The following is a 26,593-nucleotide window of genomic DNA, read 5'->3' as shown; positions in this document are numbered from 1 at the left end:
ACGTTCTTAGCAAAAATATAGCCTATAAAAAAGCAAAAATAATGGTGCACTCGTTAGGTCTCTGGAATTCGTAGAACCAGAGTTATAGCCAATGAAAAATAGATTCATATTCACCAAATTTCAAATAGAATATTTCGACGTGAAATATCCAAAAAATTAAACACTTTTTGGGGAAAACCTATTATAACTTTTTTAAACTGTTTAAAAAAAGCTTTATTTCTGTTTTTACAAACAGTTTCTAGCATTAAATTTAAGCAAGTTACGCTTAAAATAAAGTTGGTCCCTTTTGTTTTTGCAAAAAAAAAATCGGGAAGACCACCTCCTAATTAGCAACTTAAATGAAATTAATCGTTACCGCTCCACAAATTATTTTACTTATGTTGTGTTATATGGTCTGTAAGTTTCATCGATTCAAAGTGCTTATTTTTGAAAAAATTTGGTTTCAAAGTAAAATTTTTAAAAATTTAAATTTTGAAAAATATGCTTTTTTTTTCAAAATAACTTAAAAATTGTTAGAGATACCAAAATTCCCGAAAAACAAAAAAAGTCAGATTTGCTTTTCTGAATATCATGTATTTTTTGTTTTGTGTTAGACAAAAATTGATTAAGATTTGGTGTTTCTAAATTTGCATACATTCGTGATCAGTGACTCGTTCAACCCCTTTTAACTACAGCCCTTTCAATAATAAGGACTTTGAACCGATAAAACTTACAGATCATATAAACAATATATACACGAGTCCAGAAACTTGTGAAGTCGTAACGATTAAGTTCATTTAAGATACTAATTAGGGGGTGATTTTCTTGATTTTTTACCAAAACCAAAAGGGACTAACTTTATTTTGAGCGTAACTTGTTTAATTTTGATGCTAGAATTTTTTTTATAAAGCAAAAATGAAGTCATTTAAAACACTTTAAATAATTTGTAATGAGTTTTCCCCGAAATGTGCTTCGTTTTTGGTTATTTCACGTTAAAGTATTCCATTTGGAATTTGACGAATATGAACCTATTTAGCATTAGCTATAACTCTGCTTCTACTAGATGTAGATACGTGATAAATACACCATTTTTTAAAATTTTTTACAGGCTATATTTTTGCTAAGAATGTTTTTTCGACAAAATACTTACTATTTGAGTTATTTGCGAAAATCCGTCTAAAAGCGTGGTTATTTTGTTGAAAAAATGAACATATTCACTGCCAAATAACTCGAAAAGTATTGACTTAGTGAAAAAACTCTATAGAACAAAAGTTACTTAAAATTAGCCAGTTTATCCATTTCCTGACTTTCTTTGGACGAATATATTTTCACCCCCAAGAAGAGGTGAAAACCACCTCCAGGGCAAAAGCACATATCGGCACAATATCACTTTTTTCTTTGACTTGTTAGCTATGTGTATGCCAAATTTCATGTCAATCCAAGCGGTTCTTTAAAATTTAGAGGTTTTGCAATATTTTACCGTTAAAGAACGGACTATAATAATATGAGGCAGATAACTGGCCTATTAGGAATATCTTGAGAACTAAAGGCAACAGAATCATGAAAATTGGAATACAGGGGTTTTGAAGGATGATCTATTAAATGAAAATATTTTCATCTCTTTGCAACTTCCGGTTATACCGGAAGTTGCTTATAACTTCGTTTTTTTAAATGGGACACCCTGTATATTTTTATATTTTTGGATTCTCTTCGATGTCTTCTTTCTTAAAATATGAGGTTTTGTAATATTATACAGGGTATTTTAAAAGATAATTACGTTTTTTTTATTAATTTCGTAGCAAAATTAACACTCTGTAGAATTGTAGTAGTTTCACATCTAAAACTCTACTTACGTTCAAATGATTTTTAATATACTCTACTATTGTGGAGAATTGTTAGTATAGCTAAATTTTTAATTTTAGTATACAGGGTTGGTCGAAACTCGGAATGAGTATTTTCTGAGTTTTCTTAAATGGAACACCCTGTATTTTAGTATTGTAATGAAGTGATATTTTATGGTACTTTTTTATTTCTTAAGCATTCCCTATACCTAACTGCTTTAATTTGTGCTTAATTGTTAATCGCACCAACAATCTTAACTAAGTAGGTATTTCGATAGCTAAACCATTATTGGTAATTTTAAGGACCAGTCTGGATTAATATGTATTTATTTCTGAAAAATTATTTGGGATTGAGTATTTTCACGGCCAACCTAATAAAATTTTACGTATTTTTTGTTGCAATTAATGTTTAGTTTGAATCACCAATAACTCACAAATTAAAGCAGTTAGGTATAGGGAATGCTTAAGAAATAAAAAAGTACTATAAAATATCATTTCACTACAATACAAAAATACAGGGTGTTCCATTTAAGAAAACTCAGAAAATACTCATTCCGAGTTTCGACCAACCCTGTATACTAAAATTAAAAATTTAGCTATACTAATGATTCTTAACAATAGTAGAGTATATTGAAAATCATTTGAACGTAAGTAGAGTTTTAGTTGTCAAACTACTGCAATTCTACAGGGTGTGAATGTTGCTACGAAATTAATAAAAAAACGTAATTATCTTTTAAAATACCCTGTATAATATTACAAAACCTTATATTTTAAGAAAGAAGACATCGAAGAGAATCCATAAATGTAAAAATATACAGGGTGTCCCATTTAAAAAAACGAAGTTATAAGCAACTTCCGGTATAACCGGAAGTTGTAAAGAGATGAAAATATTTTCATTTACTAGATCATCCCTCAAAACCCCTTTATTCCAATTTTCATGATTCTGTTGCCTTCAGTTCTCGAGATATTTCTAATAGGCCAGTTATCTGCCTCACCCTATATAGTGTGTGAGGACTTTACGTTCAAAGCAGCCCAAACGTTTTTCATCGCTTTTTGTAAGCGTCCAAGTTTCTGACGCGTAAGTGAGAACAGGCTTGATAAGTGTTATCAATATTTTTGTTATGTTTGTGAATATCATCATCATCATCAATGGTGCTACAGCCCTCTGAAAGAGCCTCGAAAGTCTATTACGCCAGTCAGTCCTATCCATTGCCAACCGTTGCCAGTTTGCTGGGCCTATTTTTCTCCCATCCTCATCCACACCATCCTTCCATCTAAGTTTTGGCCTACCCCTATTTCTACTTCCCACAGGTTATGACATAAGGATTCTTCTAGGAGGGTTGTTCTGCTGTGATCTTGCTAGATTTCTGCCCATCTTAGTCTTCCTATTCTTATAAGAGATACTACGTCTTTACCACCATGTTTGTGAATACGTCTGTTAATTTCTGGAATTACTGTATAATGTACTATTTAATTTTTAAAAAACTAAACATACATATCATTTGGCGGAAAGGTAATTATTGGTAGAGCTCCATTTTCCCGGCCCCTTCGGATTTCCCGGGAATCGGGAGTCGGTAATCAAGATTTCCCTGGAATTACCGGGAATCGGTAAATTTAAAAATAAAAAAAAGAAATTGTTTTTGTTTAATTTTTCGATGCAATTAGTATAAAAACGTATAAATTTGATTACAAATTAAAAATGTTTAGAAAAATTCAAAAATGATAAGAAAATTCAAAATTTTAAAGGAAATTTTAAAAATAGAAAAATTATAAAGTGTTTAATCTGAATTTTCGTTGTTTTAGTATTGAAATATGTTTAAAAAAAACATAAATTGTTGAGTATTTGATCTTTCAGGCTAATAAAGGCTATTTCATTTTTACACAAAGATGAAGTTGAAAACGCATTTTCTGTTGATGTAGGTCTGATGCTTTTTAGTGCAGGTCAATTTTTAAACCTCCGGTCAGCTGATTTGCACCAATATGATAACGTATTAAATTTCCTATGTACTAATTCTTCATAAACATAGTATTAATTCATAATAAATATTTATTGATGGATTCGACCGTTACTTGATGGAAGTTCATTTTATCTAACAATAAAACACTGAAAACGTTTGTTTTCTATACTTCCACAAAATTTATTATAACTAAGTGACTACAGCTGTTTCGGCGGAGTGCCTTTCTCAAGTGATATAGTTTACAATGTGTTTGCCTTTTTAAGTCTTCAACTGAAGAGGTTGAGGAGTGGGGAACTTAGTTATAATAAATTTTGTGGAAGTATAGAAAACAAACGTTTTCAGTGTTTTATTGTTAGATAAATATTTATGTTATCTATAATTCTGAATGCTTTCAAATGAATCAAATCGTCGCATAAACAAAAGAATATTTATGCTGACTGATATGATACATTCTGATTTAACGCCAAAATTGGAAGGTTTAAACTATAACTGAAAAATAAATATTTTAAGTGGAATAATTTTAAATGATTATTAAGAAGAAAGAGATAATAACTGTATCAGAATCATTTATTCATTATGATTTAGTAATATCTCCGCTCATAATTTAAAATAAAATATTTATGAAAATCCCGGGAAATCTGTAAGAATTTCCGGGTATCGGGATTTCCATTTTTTACTGAAAAACCCGAAAAATTTGTCCCGGGAATGCAGCTCTAATTATTGGAAGGTTCTAGAAGATCCCATTTCATATGATCCAAATCATCCTAAATTATTACATAGTCATCGACGCCACAATAAAAAGTAATATCATAATCCTGACTAGTAAGCAAAATAAGTAGGTAGGTATAGTATTATTTTTGATTAAAAGTTTTTGTTCATCGATCGAAGTAGTATAAATATAATAAAGATTCTTCAGTCTAACAACCCCAAGGGGATCCTTGGTATATATAAATATTTATCAGGATATCATTTCTATTTTTACCACATCCTTACCTGTAGGTGTCGGCCATAGTCGCAATGGGCTGCGGTATCGACGAATACATGGAATTGAAGCCGGAATTGATTGGCAAGCGGGGGGCCGACGCCGGGGGGCTGACAGCTCCGACGTGATCGACAGATCGACGTTGATTTCGTAATTTTTCTTCTCGCCTCCATTTCGCCCGTCGGTTGCTGAACCAGACCTGAAAAGTGAACAGAGAAAAAAATAAATAAATATGAGGTGTCACAACGCGATATCAATTTCGGAGGTCGAACGAAAGTGGCTTTGGGTAATTCAATATGTGATATTATTATTTTGGACACGTAGTTTACTAGATAGTAAAAACAAAAAAACAGTAGAAACAAAATTGATTGTATGATTGACAAAATACACGTTGATCTCAAAGAAGTTACAAAACTATTTTCAACACTACTTGACTTCGATGGAAAGCTTAATTTTGATAGGTATTTTAAATTTTGCTTAAAAATTTTCAATTTTAATGCGTTTCCTTATATTTGTCTTCCAATTTTAGCTGTTGTAATAATTATTCTCCTAATATTGATGAACTATTAACATATTAATATTTTTCCTCTCATAGACAATTTTTAAAAATTTATTGTAAGATACCACGAAAGTTTATATTTATAGAGTGCGTTAAAAAAGAATCATTTCTGATAATGTGCACTGGCATACAGTAGGAAAAATGAAAGAATACCCATGAACGAACATATTTATAAAACATGCTGTATTTTCCTGTCGCCGTGTCACACACAAAATTGGCCAGCGCAAGTACATGTAATAATTATTATTACATGTACCTGCGTCGGACAATTTTCTTTGTGACACGGTGACAGGAAAATACAGCGTGTTTTATATGTTCGTGCATGGGTATTCTTTCATTTTTCCGACTGTACGTAAAGGCGGATCCACATCAATAAAATATAGAAAAAATATTTGCGGCGCATCATTAAACGTGGTAACTATTTAGTTCGTGTGTTGTAGCGCCGAATCCACTTAGCGACAAGTGGATAATCAAGTCTAGCATTTGAAAAACCGACAGCACGACGGATAGCGTGCGTTGTTCGTCACGAAAACATTTTTGCGTTATGCTATGCGGCGCACAGTCCACATCAAAAAAAGTTCATCGCACACGAGCAAATTTGCGTCAAATACAACGTATAACATAAATTTTTATTGATGTGGATCCGCTTTAAGGTCGGGTAAGCAAGCAGGCTACTCCAGATCCATATCTTCTGCTCCAAGGAAGTCTGTAGTCACTCTACTGTATGTGGAAGTGCATTATCATGCATGAAAATTAAATTTCCTTAGACTTAGTTAGGCCCTTTCCAGGGCCTAACTATAGATTTTAGAACCAAGTGAACACACCAGTTCGCAGGTGAAATAAGAATAAGTGAATTTGATGAAAATTATCATATAATTGTCAATCATAATGCCTCCACAGGACATAATACTTCCTCTTTTATGTTTGTAAATAGATCTGGCAGTTCTCATTCTTGCTTGTCTTCCTTCCCTCTAAGTACCTACATTATTTCGTCGGCCATCTTATTTTCGTCTGAAAATAGCACATTTTGCCAATTTCTAAAGTTCCTGTTTTGGTATTAAAGTAAATAATTTCCAGAAATTTCCAGGAATTTCCAGAAATATAAAAACTGGAAGACCAATGTCAAATTTCTCATCTTTAATATCACCTTTGGGTTAAAGCTCTCACTCGACATCTCATTTGCCATTCTATCTGTTCTAAGGACGGAGAAGTTGTGTTCACGGACAGACAGACGGACGGCATGAAACCGGAAGTATAGGTATGGTATATTTTTTCTCGTCTTGCTAAGGCGCGTTGAATAATAAATTGCTTGTACTATTTCGGCGACTTTAAAACAGTACTTCCGGTTGCAACTCTTGAACCGGAAGTCCGAGGTCAAATTTCGCACCTCTAATACTATCTTTGCCATTGTATCTGTTCTAATAACGTAAGAGGTAGATTCGCGGATAGACAGACGGACGGACAGACAGGCTTAAAACTGGAAGCATATATGTATTTGTTTTCATCTTGCGAAGTCGCGTAGAATAATATATCGCTTGTAGAATTTCGGCAACTTTAGAATAGTACTTCCGGTGTTTACAGAAAAACATGAATACTTCAAGGGTTTCACATTTTTTCACACACAGGAGTGGCCTAACTGATTTTAACATTACTTTACATAATCAAAGAAAATGATCAGCACATAAAACTACTAAAACAATCGGACATTGTTAGCTTCTGATCATTTTCTTTGATTATGTAAAGGAATGTCAAAATCAGTTAGACCACACTGGCTCTCATGGCCTCAATTGTACGCGAGCATTTCCTCAGTGGAGTCTAAATTTTAATCAACTGATAATACAGGGTAAAATAGAAAGCAAACGCGGACCCGGAAGAAGAAGACACTCATGGCTTCAAAACTTGCCAATGGTTTGAACTAACATCGATCGAGTTATTCAGAAACGCCGCAAACAAAATTAAAATTGGACTTCTTAATTAGAAATCGAAGGAGTCGTACGCTTAAAACAAGCTCCGCAATAAAACTAGTTTTTAAGTGTTAAAGAGCAACAAAGTAATTCTAGTTTTACGTAAAGAGTGAATCTAAGTGATTGTTCTTACGGCAAGTACAAAAACTGTGAGTACAAATTATTATTTAATCCAAATAATTAACATTTACGCTAAATCCACGTAAACAGTAATCAATTTTGGATATAAAGCAACAACTTTTTATACCTACCTGCTAGTAGTTCCCGTATCAAAGGGACAGGACCGTACTTTTAAAATTTATCGATGACAATAATAATTGAAAATGGATAGTTTTCCGCCTCTTGGGGCTCCTGATCAAGAACTGGAGCATAATTTACCAAATACAACTATGAAACAATCTTTTGCCACTGTCACAAATCAAAATTTACCCAAATAATCGTTAAAATCACAAGCAGTAGTTTTTCCTGCGGTGGAAAATACAAGGTTGGAAGAATATTTGTTTGCAATTGGTGATTTAATGCATCCCAAAAATATTCTTTTCTCCTCTAAAATGTTAAATGGTCGAATTTGTAGCAAGCGAAATTTTAGTTAACAATTTTCTACAAATTAATAGGGGAATAATAACTGTAAACCACCAAAAAATTCAGGGTCGTAGATTAATATCACCAAATGAAAGATTATTGATATCAAATGTTTGTCCTTCAATCCCTCATCTCATTCAATTATTGAAAATGAACTTTCCAATTTGGGATTAAATTTGATAACTCCAATAAATTTTTTAAAAATTGGTACATCAAATCCTGATTACAAACACATTTACAGTTTCAGAAGGCATACTTTTATTTCTCTTCCTGTCTCATCAATACCTGACTCAATACTTGTAAATTACGAAATGATATCATACCGTATATTTCTTGTAATGGAGAAAGATTTATGTACTATTTGCAGACACGCGGGACATTCGGCTGAAAATTGTCCAACTGTTTCGGAAACCCAAACATCTCAAATACAAAATGCTGCTCCAAATACTTCAACTGATCAAATAAACAATTAAAATATTCCAACTGCTTCAACCGCTTTAACTACCTCAACTGATCAAATAAACAATTAAAATATTCCAACTGCTTCAACCGCTTTAACTACCTCAACTGATCAAATAAACAATGAATACATTCCTCGAACGCAAACTATATCTTCGTTTACTCCTACACTATCGACTAAACCTTTTTTTTTTTTTTTCGTCTTTAAAGAGGGGGGTCTGGAATCTTCAAAAGACACCTCAGTCCAGAACGCCGCCTGACTGACCTTAGTGCAGGATTCATTCTTCGTAGTACCAGCGATAGTTCCCGAGGTGCTTTAAAACGCTCTCTCGTCGCCGAGGCTACGCCGAATGCCTACCTGCTAAACCAGACCCTCCTCTGTCATCCAGCGCTCCGAAAACGGAATGGCCGCTGCAAGGTCGACATCGCTTCCGAAGCACTTTACCTTCATTTATCCACAGACTGTAAGCAAGGAGGCCCTTCATTTTCCCCGTTCCCCCTTTTTTTGGTCCCAAGATTGGGTTTTTTTTTTTTGAGCTTCTTTTCCACAGTCTGTCTTATACAATATATCTCACTTATTCACCTCTCGTCAAAACTTATTCCCTCTGCCATCTACTCGCCATATATTTCACCCCTATCGTTGGTACAGCTGTTTTTCCTCCTCTTCTTTCTTCTTGATCACTACACGGATATAGTTGTGTATGCTAGTCCAACCAGTTTTATTTTCAATCATTCTCTCAATCATTTCTCGCACTGTCAAAAAATTCACACCTGTCTCTCTTTCCATTCTATTTCTTTCTACTATCCATCTGTTGCACTCTAGCATGGTATGTGTAACAGTGTCCGGGTGTCTGCAGTATAGACATTCGTCAGTGTCAGCCTTTCCAAACCTAGAGAGGTAGGCTCTAAAACACCCGTGTCCTGTGAGCACCTGCGTCAGGAAATAGTCCAGTCGCCTGTGACCACAGTCCATCCAATCCTTTAAGTTAGGAAGCAGCATCTTTGTCCACTGTGCCACATGCTCCATGTTGTTCCATTCTTGCTGCCATCTTTCAATTGACCTTTCTCTTTCCTGTCTTCTCTCGGCCATAGTAAGCTCAAGGTCTCTTCTCTCATACAGTTCTTTTCTTTCTACTACCAACACATGCAGCGGAACACATCCAGTGATGGCCCACAAGGCTGCGGCAGACACAGTCCTGTAGGCGCATGCCACTCGCAGCAGACTTGTTCTGTCCACTCGTGTAATGAGCCCCCTGTAGGCCCGTATCCCTACCGCCTCACTCCAGACTGGGGCTGCATAGAGGACGATCGACTGAACAACACCGTGCAAGGCCCTCCTCCTTTCGGATTTGGGTCCTCCAATGTTGGGCATCACCCTCCCCAACGCAGCCGCACTGTTTGCAGCCTTCCGGGTCACCACCTGCACGTGCTCCCCCCATTTTCCATTCTGGTGCATCGTCACTCCTAGGTACTTTACGTGTTTCTTGGGTGTTAGACACGCTCCTGCACATTGTAGCTCCACACTTTGCCTGTTCCTTTTCCCCTTCAGAATGATGGCCTCGGTCTTCTCTGCCGCGAGTTTCAGTCCATGCTGTGTCATCCATTTCTTCACGACGCCGCCTGCTTTCCGTACCCGGTATTTAAGATCAGGCTCGTCCCGCGCCACTACCAGCACAGCGAGATCGTCTGCAAATGCGAAGGGAGACGTACCCTCTCCATATTCACAGTTCAGAATCCCGTCATATGCTAGATTCCATAGCGTCGGGCCCAAGACAGATCCCTGGGGAACACCTGCCGTTACATCCACGATCGTGCCTTTCTCCACCATAATTCTTCTTTCAGACAGATATTCCGCTACCACGTTCATCAGGTATCCAGGACACTCTCTCTTCTCCATTGCCTTCATTACCTCGTTCCACTGCAGCGTATTGAATGCATTCCTAACATCGAACAACAACAGGGCCGCCCAACGGTGTTCATCCCCTCTATTGCGCAATGCGTCGAATACACTCACGATTGCATCAATCGTGCTTCTCCCTTTACAGAAACCAAACTGCCTCGGGGACAAGCCTCCCGACCTCTCAATCATGCCATCGATACGTCCCCACAGCATTCTTTCATACAGCTTACCGACGCACGGAAGGAGGCAGATGGGTCGATACTTTTCCCCAGCTTTGGGAAGCAGTACCAACTTCGATGTCCTCCAAGGCTCAGGAAAGGTCTGTGCTTCCAGCAGTGCATTCATGTGCTCCAGAAGCCACGCGGGCTCCGCCCGTCCTAGACACCTCACCGCCTCAGGTGGTATCTGATCCAAACCGGGGGACCTGCGCGTCTTAAGTGCGCCCAATGCCTCGACAAGTTCATCCATGGCAAAGGGTACAGCCCGCTCAGCTTCCTCGTCTCTCCGTACACCATGCCACCTGCCCGCGGGAAAGAGCTCTCGTGTTACCTCGAGCTTCTTATCCATAGGCATTTCATACGAGGGGTACGCATGGAACTTTTTCATGGCGATTACTATGGAACTATCGACTAAACCTAATATTCATATTTTACCCGCTACTCATGCTACACAAAGTACTGACACCCAACAAATATCACACGATCCTCCTTCAAACAAATGAATTATTTCTGAAATTATAAGCCCTCCCCCAACTGATATTCCAGAAAACAGCTCCTTTCCTGCTCCAAAATTAAAAAATCCAAAGTCTTCAATCACAGATACAAGATCAACTCAAGTAATGGAAGATATAAAAAATTCAGCTAGACTAATGTATGACGATACTTCAGTAACACATTCAATACTCTATGAAACATTCGTAGATATATTGGAAAATGTTCATGGTACCCCTGACGTAATAAGCTTAATAAAAACTTATACAAACGATCTCGAAAGCCTATTGAATCTTTTAAGTCAACTACACGAAAATTTACCTAATAGAAATCAAAAGCTAGATGCACCAGACTTCGAAACAAAATACTTAAATTCATACAACCAGACACAAACACCGAATTCGAAAATGAATTTGAAAAAGATTAATAATGGCTTTCTCGATTATCCAGTGGAACCTACGCAATATGCCCTCGAAGAACTCAAGACATACAGTAATCATAATCTTATATTATACCGATGCCTCTAAAACCATGGAGGGAGTGGGAGCAGCATTTATGTTCAATAAAACTAAAATATTAATTAAACCCCGAAATTAACTTCCATTTATACAGCCGAGTTAACCGCTATCCTCAACGCAATAAATTTTGTGGTAGAAAATAACATGAAAAATCCTGTCATTACTACGAATTCCCTAAGTTCTGTAACTGCCTTAAATGACCTATATCCTCTTCATCCAAGTCTACTACTTCTTAAATCAGCATTACACCAATTGCAAACTATGAATATCAATGTCAACTTTGTATGGATTCCATCACATATCGGAATTGCTGGTAATGAAGAAGTAGATTCATTGGCAAAATTAGCAGTATTAATCACGGAAGCTGTAGAAATCAGAAGCATTCCACATCTAGATGTAAAACCTGTAATCAAGAACTTGGTAATCAATGCTTGGTAAACGAAGTGGAATCAATCAACATCCAAACTGCGAGAAGTAAACATTCAATACTACCTTGGAAATCAACCCCAAATATGCGATTACATCAAACCATTCTCTCTCATCTGAGAATAGGCCACACCGCCATCACGCATAAACATTTGCTGGAGAGTGAAATAAAACCACAGTGCTACGTATGTGATATTGTGCTCAGTGTTCGCCACATTTTACTGGAGTGTCCTCTCTATTGCATGGAGAGACTTCAATATAAACTACAAGACACCTTACAAGCAATATTAAATGACGGAACTGATATGAACAATTTGACATCATACTTGTGTTCTATAAATGTACTAAATAAATTGTAATCCTTTTAATTGTATTTCGCCAATGACCCTTTGAGGTTGAGGCATAAATAAATAAAAAAAAAATTAAAATTGCTATGATGATATCCAACGCCCGCAATGGACAAGGCACATGAAGAAGAAGAAGTCTAAATTTTCTTATTGTTTATTGTGAAATATCGTATTTTTATAACTTTAAATATTTTTGTTAAGAGAGGAAAACAGTAAACGAGTAAATACATTTTTTAATAGATCGTTTCACCACACATCATAAATTATAAAAGAAGCAAGTAATAAAGAGATCAGACAAAATTTATCATTTTTGAGCAAAGAATGAAAATTGCCATTTTTCATCCCGGCTTTGGACAAACACAGTAATGATATTGCAGTTTTACTGAAACGGATAAATAAGAGTATCGTGTGGGTGTGATATATGAGATACAATGGGAATTTTTTACTTTGGAATTAAGTTTTCTATGAAATTATATCAACTATAGTCATGGAATATTCTACTTTACGCCAGAAAAAAATAATTCAACACGTTTTTCTGGTCTGTAACGTTGAAATCAATTGGTTTCATATTAATTTGCTATGATCTACCTAGAATATAGTGACAGTAATATTAGATATTTAAAATCCTTGTGTAAAAGTAACAGTGTTTTTTAAGTGCCCTTTTTGACGATTTTTTACCTTTTTTCTTTGTTTTAGTGAAAGTTTGTGATTACAGAGATAAATATTTATTTCATTATTATAGGACTCGTTATCTATATTTTCTTATACCGTATTTACACTTAGTCCTGTTGGACAGAGAATTGGGCAGCGTGAATGTGTAAATAGCTCACTCGCGCTGCCGCTTCTCATGCTACTGCCATTGCACGGCGCTCCCTCAAAAGTCGGTTTTCGAGATGGAAGTCAAAGGACTGGCAGCGCGAGCGCGAAAGAGTATTCTCTCTCTCTCTCTCTCACACACACTTCTTCTTCTTCATTTACCATGTCCTTTCAAAACGTTGGTTACCATCATAGCTATCCTAATTTTATTCACTGCCACCCTAAATAGCATGCTTGTATCAACACCATACCAATCTCTCAAGTTCTTCAACCACGAGGTTCTTCTTCGTCCTGGACCGCGTTTGCCTGCTATTTTTCCTTGCATAATATTTTGTAGCAACCTATATTTGGAACCTCTCATTACATGTCTGAAGTACTCCAGTTTTCTCTGCTTGATGCTTTTTATGATCTCAGTAGTCTTGCTGAGGCGTTCTAGTATTGTGGAGTTTCGAATCTTCTTCACCCAGGAAACTTTTAAAATTTTTCTATAGCACCACATTTCAAAAGCCTCAAGGCGATTTAGATCGATTTTATTCACAGTCCAGGACTCGACACCATAAAGTAAGACCGAGAACACGTAGCAGCGAAGTAGGCGGATCCTCAATGCCAATTTTAGGTCTCTGTTACATAACACCTTGGACATCCTTCTAAAAGCGACTCTAGCCTGCTCTATCCCAGATCTGTCTAAAGTAAACGATTTTATCAATCTGCTCAAGTTTGGTATTATTTACATATATAGACGGTTTTATATGCTGCTGTTTACTAATTACGAGTATTTTGGTTTTCCGTATGTTCAGATCCAGACCTGCCTCCCTACAACTCTCAACGACACTATCAAGTAGTGTTTGCAGATCTTCTTGACTAGAAGGTAGGAGTACTGTATCGTCCGCATATCGCAAATTATTGATGACTTCACCGTTCACAAGTATTCCTTCTTATTTTTCAGAAAGAGCTTTTCTGAAAATTCTTTCGGAGTAAACGTTAAAAAGCAGTGGTGAAAAGAGGCATCCCTGCCGTACTCCTCTTTTAATATTAAGAGCCTGTGACTCCACACCATCTACTAAAACTCTACTCTCTCACTTGCCGCCGGCAAAGTGGCAAGTGAGTAAGAGAGCAAGGCGATGCTGCCGTCACATTCCATTCTTGAGAGTTGTTCGGTAAATGAGTTGTGAGGACATTGGCGAAGAACTGATGTGAACACCTAACTCGCGTCGATATCGTATATCGGCCAATATTTCCGGCAGCAGCAGCAGCAGTGGCAATGGCTAAGTATAAATCCGGCATTAAAGGTATTGTTTATTTTATGTAAATAATATACGAAAACGAATATAAACACCTCGTCTAACCGGCCATTCTGTGACACGTGTTTTGCAATTTTTAGCTCTTCAGACAGAATTTGCTTGAATGACAAGGAAACAAGAATATATTTTCGTATATTGGTGGTTAATACACAACCATGCAATAATTCACTGACTAGTGCAATCTGGAGTCTATAGAAGTAACCTACTAAATTGACATTAATTGTTTTCGAGTATTCGAGTAGTTTAAAGATATTAATTTCTAAAATGCTTGTAACTTTCTATGGTTGTTCATACAACTTTATTTGTCGTCATATCCAAGGTATTTAGAAATCTTTTATTCCTATAATTCAACACCCTTTAGTTGATTGTTGGATACAAAATCACATTTGTATCCAACTCAAGAGAAAATACCAGAACGCCCGTTTTACTCTTTGATAATTATTAAAAGCCAATACCAAAAAACGCAAGATTAATAATAATTCATTTGAATGAATTATGAAAAAACCTGAGGATACTATCCCTACATAGTAAGGATTCGGTTTTACATTTACTGAATCTCAATATCGACGTCAATATTGATCAACCCAATATTAACGTTGAATTTGGGAGTAAACTAAATATGAGTTCGAATACTTACTGTCGGGATAATATAATGAGTTTTCCTGGGTTTCTCGGTTATCTATTGATTTAGATTGAAATTATTGACAATGGAATTTTATTGGCATTATTGAATATACTATGATTATGTTTTCGGATTTTTTTTTAAGTTGACGAGTTACTATTTGAGGAATTTTTTTATTTCCAGAACAGAATTTCCAGTATCGGAAATCAAATTAATTTGTATTTTAAAACCGATTTTCGAGTTAAAAATTGAAACGTCAAAAACGAAATATTTTTAATTATATTTGTTGTTTATATCCAAAAAATAGTAGTAGTTAATTTAAGAATGCAATAAGAAATTATCTTCGGAACAGTGATATCAGATTTCACTGCTTGGTTATCTGAACTTTTACATAATGTGTTTTTAACATAATGTCATTAAAAAGTCTAACGGAGTCAAATATGGAGACCTTGGTGGCCATTCAATAGGTCCCCTTCGACCTATCCACCTACATGGGAAAACGATATTTAAGTAAATTCGTACCTAACACCTAATCGTAATGTGAGGAACCCTATTTTGTTGGAACCACAAATAATTTCTATTTGGAAATAGCTGATTTAGCTGTGGTATTAGATAATTCTGAAGAAAATCCAGATAACAAGGAGTTTTCCCCAAAAAATATGGTCCTATAATATAATTATTTATAATGCCGGCCCAAACATTCACTTTCTCAGGATATCGTGTCCTATATTCTTTCATACAATATGGATTTTCACTTGCCCAATTTTGTCATATGTACGGATGCACTTCAAGTCCATAATTTTGGTTCATAAATTAGACCGCTTTGTATTAAGGTGGATCAAGAAGTTTCTGCTAAAGTTTCTATTAAACGTGGTGTCAGACAGGAATGTGTTATGTCACCGACATTGTTTAATGCGTACACCAAACCAATTTTTGAGAAAACGTTAAATAATCGTCGCGAAGGTGTTAAAATCTGTGGTGAAATTATTAATAACATCAGATATGCAGATGGCACCGCCATAATGGCAGAGAGTCTAGAAGACCTTCAAACCCTGTTGAACGCTGTAAACAACGAATGTACTGCAAAGGGCTTAACAGTCAACGCAAAGAAAACAAAATGGATGGTGGTTGGAAAAATTAATACCGAAGACTCGGTACTGAAATTGGGAAGGGTGGAACACTTTAGAAATCTGGATAGATGGACTGATTGCATGGTTGAAAGTAATGAGGAATTTTCGACCAGAATAGAACTTGCACGAAAAAGCTTTATTAGCTGGCGTTCTGTATTGTGCAGTAGAAGTCTTCCTTTACCTCACGTCTAAGAGTATTGAAGTGCTATGTCTGGTCCGTTCTGTTCTATGGATGTGAAACCTGGACAACAAGAATAAAAAATCTTAACAAATTAGAAGCATTCGAGCTGTCGTATTACCGTCGCATGCTCAGATATCTAACGAACGTGTGCTAGAGACCATGCACAAGGAGTGAGAATTGATCAACATAATAAAAATGAGAAAGGTTCAATATTTCGGTCATATAATGGGAGGACCTAAATATCACTTACTCCGGTTGATTAATCAGGGCAATTAAGAAGAAAAATGCTAAGTCGGAAGAAAACAACAGTCCTGGCTGCGTAACGTTTAGTCCAGGGTAATAAGGATTTTCTCAGGACACTCAAAGATCCAGGTAGCTGACTACTTTTTTAGTTATTGTAGACCTATAGGAAGAAAACCTACCTGTTTCCTGCCTAGAGTTCGCGTCCGTTTTTTAATTATTAACAATTTAGTGCAAAAATCAGTAAGAAAAAATTAGCAAACTAAATTTAGTTAACATAAAATTACAAAATTCAGTTTTTTAGAACATTGAAAAACCTTCAAAATGCCGATTTTTGAAAGTTAAAAAGTTAATTTGTTGCTACGCAAACTGCAAAATAAGTGAAAATCGTTATTTGTTAATAACTTTTACTAAAACTACCTTAGAACTTTAGTGTTTCACCCAATGTTGGATATTCTGGTACTTAACAAACCCCTTCAAATTTGAGACCGATCCATTAATTAGTTTAAGAGTTATTCTATTTGTTTATCCCAGAGACCTTTATTTTGCAATAAGATAAGACAAAAAATAATTAAGATAGAGCAATTCTGAGTATGCCAAATGAAAGTAGAAGACTGATAGTATTAAAATGTATTAAAAAAGATAAAAAATAATTAACATAGTCAAAAATCCTAATGTCAAATTTTTAAAATTTTGTAGTTTATAAACATTTAGAATAACTTTAAAAATGTTGTCCCTAGAAACAATCTTTTTATAATTCAAAAAGATAGTATTTTAACACGAATTTTCAAATAAAAAAATTAGCCTGGGCTCAGTTGGGACAAAGTTAGCCATATGTTTTTTATAATTCACAGCTAATTTGTTTATAATAATTAAGGAATCTCATCAATACCATTTTAAAGAATGGGATTTGTATTTTTTCTTGAAAAATTTGCACAAACATTATACCTTCACAGCACCCTCTACGATTTTTCAAAACTGTAGTGCAAACGATTACTAGGGGGAATGGGGGAACCTACAAATCCAGCGAGTTAAAATACCGAAAAAGCAATTTCAAACGAATATAATTTGCTGTATCTCCGGATCAACTCAATGGATTTTGATCTTACTTTTTTTAATTGGTATGTAATTTTTACGTAAGTACATTACAAATATGCAGTTTGTTTATAAATTTATTAATTAATAAACAGTCTAATTTGTTTAAATAATTCTTGAAAAAATATTTTCTTCACAAAAATCTATTTTTTTTAATCATAGTATCATTAATGATCACAGAAAAAGGTAAAGTACACTTTAATAAATAAATGATTTTTATTAGATAATTATTTATTGAAGATAATTTATTTATTAAAGTATACCTTAACTTTTTCAATGATTAATAGGGATAATATGATTAAAATCATAGATTTTTGGGAAACAATTATTTTTTCAAAAATTGTTTAAACAAATTAGACTGTTTATTAATTAATAAATATCTAGATAAATTGCATATTTGTAATGTACAGAAAAATAACATACAAATTAAAAAAACGATCAAAATATATTTAGTAGATCCCGAGATATAGAAAATGATATTAGTTTTAAGTTGCTTTTTTTAGTTTTTGAACTCGTGCATTTGTTGGCTGCCACCTCCGCCTTCACTTACCACGACTAGTCACCAATTGAACTACATTTTTAAAAATTCGTGTAAAATACCAGCTTTTCTAATATGTAAAATGACTTTTTCTACGGACAATATTTTTAAAGTTATTCTAAATGTTTTTAAACTACAAAATTTCATAAATTTGGCATTAGAATTTTTGACTATATTAGATAATTTTTTTATCGTTTTTTAGTACATTTTGATAGCATCAGTTTTCTACTTTCATTTGGCATACGCAGAATTGCCCTATCTTCATTATTTTCTGTCTTATGTTATTGCAAAATTAAGGTCTCTGGGATAAACAATTAGAATAACTCTTAAACTAATTAATGGATTGGTCTCAAATTTTGAGGGTTTAAGTACCCCAATACCCAACTTTGGGTAAAACATTTTAGCTCTAAGGTAGTTTTAGTAAAAGTTATTAACAAATAACGATTTTCACTTATTTTGCAGTTTGCGTAGCAACAAATTAACTTTTTAACTTTCAAAAATTGGCATTTTGAAGGTTTTTTAATGTTCTAAAATATTAAATTTTGTAATTTTATGTCAACTATTAAGCTTTTGAATAGGGTGCAAAAAATCGAAAAATTCGCGATTTTTGCACTAAATTGTTAATAATTAAAAACGGACGCCATAGGCGTAACCAGGGGGGTTTTGGGGGTTATAACCCCCCCCCCATTGGGATGTACTTTGAGCTCTATACGCTTAACACCATAGCCCTCAGAGACCTTCTAGTAGTTGTATGTAACCCCCCCCCTTTCAGGTAGTTGCAACCCCCCCTTAGGATCATCCTAGTTACGCCTATGACGGACGCTAACTCTAAGCAGGAAACAGGTAGGTTTTCATCCTATAGGTATACAATAACTAAAAAAGTAGTCAGCTACCTGGATCTTTGAGTGGCCCGAACATGGTCTATTTCTAGCTTATTATCCTGGAGTAATTAGATAATGGACAGCTCGAACGGTCGAGGAATTGTTTCATATAGCTGCCGACTGAGAGACATTGCATCAGCTTGTTAATACGACGATAGCAGACGCTTGAAAACATGCATGGCACACAAAGAAGAAGCTTTTGATTAACCCTGTAGAAATAAATGTTCGTAGGATAATATGGGCATAAATTAACGTCATTACGCCAACACATATGTAGCAATTGGTGGCCTATTAACAATAAAAATTGACAAGTGGTTAGTTAACATTTTTTTAAAGTCCTCTATTTCTAAAATAATGAATTTATTCCATAGATTTGCATCATACTGTATATCTAGAATAAATCTAGAATGTATAATGTCATACTCTTCTATCTAATCTAAGTGACTGTACAAAATACCTGCTTGGGTTCTGTTTTTTGTATGTAATCATCTTTTTCATTTTCTTACTGACTTCGTTTTAATATAATAAAATATCCGCTCCGAAATGTATCTAAATTCAAAGACGAGCTTCTGTTGTAGGCAAAAATACTCATTTCTTTAACACGAATCAAGACTGCTTGTACACAATACAACGGCAGAATCATTTCATCTCGAAAGTGGGAGTGTTTATATCTTTGTGTTGGAGCCTTTTTGCAGCTTTTCACCAAATGAAAACGTTTTCCCGTAATTTAGATGGAATGGAAAGAGTATATGAAAGCGAGGAATGAGGAGCTATCCTCATAGCTCCAGTGGCGTGGTGAATCTTTCTCAAATTCTTAAAAGTCAGCAAATCCTGTATTAAGTTTTCCTTCACCGTTAGCCATTACTATACACATAGTGTGATCTTTTTTTCGAATATTTGTATAAATGTCAATATGCTAGGGAAGATTTCAGCAGGACTATTTTAGTGGAGTCACTGAAGGTTTTCACCTCCGATTTCGTTGAACCTTTATCGATTTTCATGAAAATTGGTGAGTAGTTAGAAGATACTTCAAGGAACAAAGGTGACATGATGCCAACTTGCGCTTTTATCCTGGGGGTGGATGCCACCCCTTCTCGGGGGTAAAATTTTTTTAATTAAAAATAATACCAGAAATCGATAAAGAGGCAACTTCTAAGCAGAATTTGTTATATAATGTTATTAACATAAATCAATACTTTTTGAGTTATTAAAAATCAAAAATTTTATTTTTTCTTAAAAAAATGCATGTTTTAAAGCTGTTTTTCACGCATTACTCAAAAACTATAACCTTTTGTAAAAAAGCTATAATGGCCAAAATTAAAGATAATAAAAAATTTAATACACTCCCCACTTAAAGAACTAAACTAATGTTATTTCAAAGTGAGTTATGGGTAATTAAATGTATATTTTTTTCGACGAGTACTCAAATCTAAGTATTCAAGCTTACATAACGGGAAAACGATGCATTTTATATAATATACTTGTCAAGCACTTTTCAAAATACTTCGGCATACCTATCAAATAAGCTCCAGTAGAAGTTAATAGCATCAAAATTAAGCAAGTTATGATGAAAATAAGAGAACCCTTTCGATTTTTTTAGGAAAAAGTGAAAATAAAAGATACACCATTTCCACAAAAATTAAAATTTGTAGTAAGTCTCACAAGAATTTCTTTAGATTAACATATTTAACGATTTCAACAATTTTGACCAGTTTAGAATGCATATTTTTGAAAAAAAGATATAATTTAAGAAAATCAGAATTTTTAAAATTATCGTACTTTTCATTTTCTTTTGATAATAACTCCAAAAATACTCAATATACGTAAAAAATTATATATAACTAAATTTTAGTTTTTTCTGTTTTAAATACTTTATCCATTTTACTACTTCCGTAGAGTAAAAAATATCCGAGATAGAAACGTTTAATATTTCAATTTTGCTGCGAGAACCATGTAACTTGGGCAATTTAACCTTAAATTTTTAAAAAAGTAAGAGGTTTAGAAAATTAGTTTTCACGTTTTTTAATAGCTCTTGGAATCAACTTTTAATTAGTTTTTAGGTGAACCTTATATCTAAAAAATTAACGGAGTTATTTACAAAAAAACAATAACATTTTTTGGAAAATTTTTTAAAAGATACATTTTGAAACATTTTTGATGCATAAATGTTAATGCTACCAACTTGTTCGAGGGCTTATAAATTTGATAGATATTTCTATGAACTTTGACAAATGTTAAATAAGTTTATATTATAAAATGCACCATTTTCTCGGTATTTAAGCTTGAATACTTAGATTTGGGTAGTCGACGAAAGAAATATACATTCAATTACCTATAACTCACTTTTAGTTAACATTGAAAGGTTTTTCTAGTAAGGAGTTTATTTGATTTTTTATTAGCCCCAATTTTGATGATAATAACTTTTTTGCACAAACTTATAGTTTTTGAGTTATTTATGAAAAATCGGTTAAAAACATACATTTTTCTCACGAAAAATTAAAATCTTTGATCTTTAATAACTCAAAAAGTTTTGATTTATTTTAATAAATTTATTTTACAAATTTTGCTTATAATTTGTCCCTCGAATTTTGGGGTTATTTTTAATAAAATAATTTTCACCCCCGAGGAGGGATGGCATACACCCCCAGGGTAAAAGCGCAAGTTGACACCATATCACCTTTGTTCCGTGAGATATCCTCTAACCACTTACCAATTTTCATGCAAATCGATGGAGGTTCAACGAACTCGGAGGTAATAGCTCATATCCATCTTCAGTGACTGCACTATTTCACTAGACTATTTTTAACTGATAAAACGTCATAGCAACGCCACGTTTCCTGCTGCCAAAACTTTTTCCTGCCCGTGATTTCTCAGCGACAAAATTATGACAGATCCGTCACGAAGGTGTCTGGTAATTCTATTGTTGTCAGTTTGACAAACGTCATTGAGGCGTAATCAATTTTGGACAGATATAATGAATCCAGACGAAAAGTCAGAATTTGGATGCCAGTCAGGTGAAGAAATCAAAAAATTGGTTTCGGAAAATGTCTCATTGAACAAGAGGTCGAGAAGCTCTATTTGGACCCAATTTTCGGAGTTCCTACGGGTGAGAAATTTTACGCTTGAAAGAGGTACGACCACAACGGAACCAGCAAAAATTCTCGACGAGTATGCCTTTAACATGAAAAAAGGCAATGGCGAAGAGTATAAAGAGTCGTCTGTAAAGTCAATGTGGAATACTATAGCAAAAATGGTACAAGAAAAATATTTTACGGAGTACGGCATAAAATCGACCCTTTCAGAGATATATCTTTCAAGTGTGCAAGATTGGCCAGAGATACCAAGCGGAGGCAGCTTCAAAGTGTTCTAGAAAAAAGAAAACTCAGTTTAAAAGCATTATCCACCGAAGAATAATTAAAAATCATCCAAAGCTACGAAGAGGAAACCCCTGATGGAGCACAAAAAAAGTTTTTTCCCCTTTGCTCATTTGAACTTGCTTGGAGAGGCAATGATGCCGTAAACTGCAAGATTCATTTTTTCCAGAAGGAATTTGATGTTATGGGAGAATTTACGGGCCAAATTGATACAAGAGCATTTTTTCCAAAACAAATAAAGGCGGTTCGGTTCGAAAACTTTGTCAAGCAGCAAATGGCTGGTAAGAAATTCATCAAACAAAAATTTAAGCCCAGTTAGATTATTTTTGAAATTAATGGAAAAAGAGGACCAAGATTTTATCAGACAGACTCTTTCTTACCATTCACCTCAGCTGAAAGGATGGATCTTGGTTCAAAAACTGTCCACTTGGAATCAACACTGTATCTAAGTGGACAAAAATGTCAGCTGAAAAAATTGGAATGGACATAAAACAACATAAAATAACAAACCATTTTCATCGATCTTCAGCTGTGTCAGCCTTGTTCAAGTATGGTGTTTATGAACAGGAGTTAATTAAATTAACGGGTCACTAGAATGCAAGCTCTCTAAAACCATATCTGGATTCCAGTCACCACCAGAAGTTGATCGAAAATCTTAGAACAACAAATGAAGCTGGACCTTCGAGTTCCCAAATACTACAGGTCAATAATATCTACACAAAATCATATCATGCTTTGGTAGAAAAGAATAAGCAAACTACTATAGCTTATAATAATTGTACATTTAATATTGTTAACAAATAAATAGAGATTATGCTTCGTTGATATGGTGATATGGTGAATTGTCTCGTAAAATAGTCTTGTCGAATATCATTCGAGAGAAAATTATTAATCGGTAAAATTTTCTTCTAGTTTTATACAAGTTTGTTGCCTTTTGGCAATTTTCGCTTATGAAATATGCCAATATAAGATGCCAATATAATATATTATAATCATACTCCTTCTACCATACATAACAATGGTGTAAGGTATTTTTATTATTAACAATTCAAAGTTTTATTTCCGAAGTAAAATCAAACTTTTAATGAGACCAAGTTTCTGGTTAAGACTTCGTGGTTTCTATTACTTGCAAACCAAACGAATGTGGGATTAAAGAAGACTAAGGGGAGATCTATAATTTGCATCTTATTACCCGTATATTTAACGTGGCAAAATTCCAACGAAAACACTGTCTCGATATTCAGAGGTTTTTTTCTGGTTTTCCCTCGTGATTTACTATGGAATCTCTAACGCGAGAATTTTACTGTCATCGTTGCATTTGGTTGTCTTTTTAAAGACAGATCACATGCTGTGATTTTTTTGTGACGGATATTCTTGAGTTGGGATTGATTTCATGTAATCGAATGAACTATCTTTTAGTAAAGTCGTCCCAGGAATGCAACTCATAAATATCGGCGATATCATTTTAAAGTCTTCTACTTTAAAATGTATAATACACGTCTGAATTGCCAATATAAATGAGTCAGATTAAATAAATTATTAGAAAAATTTTTTTACTTAGCAACAACATTTTTGTTTATTTTAGTAGTATTTTGTATTTTGACAACGAAACCCGATTTGGGCTTCGAAACGTTAATAAAATAATTTTTTTGGTAAAATTGTGGCTTATTTCTCATTGAAAATAGTTGATTATAAAAATGCCACAAGGAAATAGCTTCAGAACAACATTCATCAATACAGACCACCAAAGCAAAAATAGCCTGGAATACAGTTGTTGTATATTGACCTAGGCTGTAAGCTTCATTATAATTATATGTGTGGTCAAAGACTTTTGATCCAGTACCATGTGAAGTTTTGCATCCATCACTAAAATGTTTTAGATTTCCAATTCAACATCCAGGTTTTATTGGCCTTCTTTGGATATGGGGCGATTTGCCGTAAGTAGTCATCCGTTCGGTAGCTTTTCGTAGAACAAAAATGGAGTAGGAACAAATGATAATGAACAGAGAATAGTAAGAACAGGTACACGGGCTGTTAAAAGCCGAAAACACTTAAAAAAAGCCAAAAAAAACATGAATTCTAGCAAAAACAGAAAAAGAACTAGAATATCTTGAAGATATAACCAGAACACGAATATATGACTTAATTTGGCTCATTTTTAACGGTAAAATCGGAAGAAAGAAATGGATAGAACGGAAGAAACTCTCTTAGTTGAGGAATTTTCAAGAGTGGACAGATTTGGCAGCAGATTAATTTGTATACATACACGAAGACCGAGTTCAATATCACAATGTTAGAAGCATGATATTTCCTGACGTTTCATAGAGACATGGCACTCGTAGAAAAAGGGGATAACCAGGAAGTGTTTCCAAAAGCTCGAGTTGATAAGTATTTAAGAAGCCGTGTGTAAGATACACCATACTACTTTGAAAATACATAAGGTCAAAATTACCAAAAATTAGTATTATCACAGCTACACAGATCTATTCAGTTCATTTTATCAATAGTAGAAGTCTTCACTTATACCTAATTGAAAAAATACTTGCATTTTAAGTAATCAGGATGCATCGTATAAAATTTTAGAACAATAAAGTTAGCATTAAAAATAAAATTCAATAATTCTTTGGATCCATGTTATATTCTGCATGTGGTGTATCTCTTAAATTTAAGCACCAAGCAACGAAAGCAAAAGACGAAAGAGATTTAAGACTAATAACACACCTCTATTACAATCAGCGAGCAATAGTAAGAATTGAAAAAGAAACATCCGAAGAAATGGAAATAAAGAGAGGAGCCCGGCAAGACTGCATACTATCGGGTCCCGGTGAATTCGTAACTATTTTAATCCCCCATCCTAATTACAGGCCAATTGGTAACTCTGTCCCTCAGGTAATTTTTCGTTAAACCAATCAACTACCGGTGAATTCGTAACTAAATAAAGGTAGGTATAATCTCTTAGACTTGAAATAAACATGGAAAATCTGTTTGCTTTTAAATTATCAGATGGACTTAAATAATTTATCATTGCTAAACATCTCAATATTGAATTTACAATTACTTGATAAAAACCAAGCTCGTGTAAAGCTATACTTCTATACTTGATGGAAATAATAGTTATAACACGTGTTAATAAAACACTATAATATTGTTTCATTTATTTTATTAAGATATTTCAATTTTTGCTATTTTTTATAGGTACATATAATACAAATATAATGTTTTTAAGCAAACCAAGAAACATTCGGTTTAGATTTAAGGTATTAGATTTAATCAATGGTCTCGCATTCACCTAATGAAAGTTTTGAGTTGGCAGGTCAGGTAATAGAAAAGTTACAAATTGGCCGGTGTACATTTTGATTTGAAAATTTTTATCATTAAAAGTTACGAGTTGGCGCGTGTTCATACTATCACCTCTATTATTTAACGCTTATTCTGAAGAGGTAATGCGAGAAACTCTGGAAGATAAAACAGTCGGCATAAGAGTAAATGGAGTCTTAGTTAACAACATCAGATATGCAGATGATACAGTAATAATAGCCGATAGTTTATAAGAGCAAAGGCTCATGAGTAAAATAATAAGGTGTAGTAGGGAGTACGGACTCTCTCTCAATATCAAAAAGACGAAGTTTATGAAAATTAGTAAAAACAACCATAATACTAACGAAATCTTGATATTAGAGGGCCAGCAGATCGAAAGAGTAAAAAATACACTTACCTAGGAACACTTATAACAGAAAATAATGACTACACTGCAGAAATAAAAGTCAGAATTGAAAAAGCACGTTCTAATTTTATGAAAATGAAAAAGGTCCTATGTAGCAAAGATTTAACATTAGCTCTTAAAGTACGCCTAACAAAATTTTACGTATACAGTGTACTATACTATGGAGTGGAATCATGGACGTTAAATGTAGAGACAATGAGACGACTTAACGCCTTTGAAATGTGGACCTATAGAAGAATTATGAGGGTTAATGAGGTTAGATAGAGTTACGAACAACGAAGTACTGAGAAGAATAGGTAAAGAGAAGGAAGTTGAACTTACAATTAAAGAAAGCAAACTACAGTATCTCGGACATGTGATGCGGGGCGAGAAGTATGGCATCCTGCGACTCATAATGCAAGGAAAGATATGTGGCAGAAGAAGCCTCGGAAGAAGACGAATTTCATGGCTGAAGAACCTGCGAGAA

General features: G+C 34.3%; 1 protein-coding gene across 1 annotated transcript in view; it reads right to left on the bottom strand.

The window, feature by feature from the left end:
• LOC114324209 (paired box protein Pax-6) overlaps positions 1-26,593 on the bottom strand; it is a 269,123-nt gene that overhangs the window by 52,822 nt on the left and 189,708 nt on the right. The window contains exon 6 of the mRNA XM_028271975.2: positions 4,772-4,959. Coding sequence (XP_028127776.2) covers positions 4,772-4,959 — 188 coding nt within the window. The remainder of the gene's footprint in view (positions 1-4,771; positions 4,960-26,593) is intronic.

Source organism: Diabrotica virgifera, chromosome 5, assembly GCF_917563875.1.
Source record: "Diabrotica virgifera virgifera chromosome 5, PGI_DIABVI_V3a".
NCBI classification, from domain to species: Eukaryota; Metazoa; Arthropoda; class Insecta; order Coleoptera; family Chrysomelidae; genus Diabrotica; species Diabrotica virgifera.
Note: the sequence above shows the minus strand (reverse complement) of the source record. Positions and strands in the feature narration are given on the sequence as shown.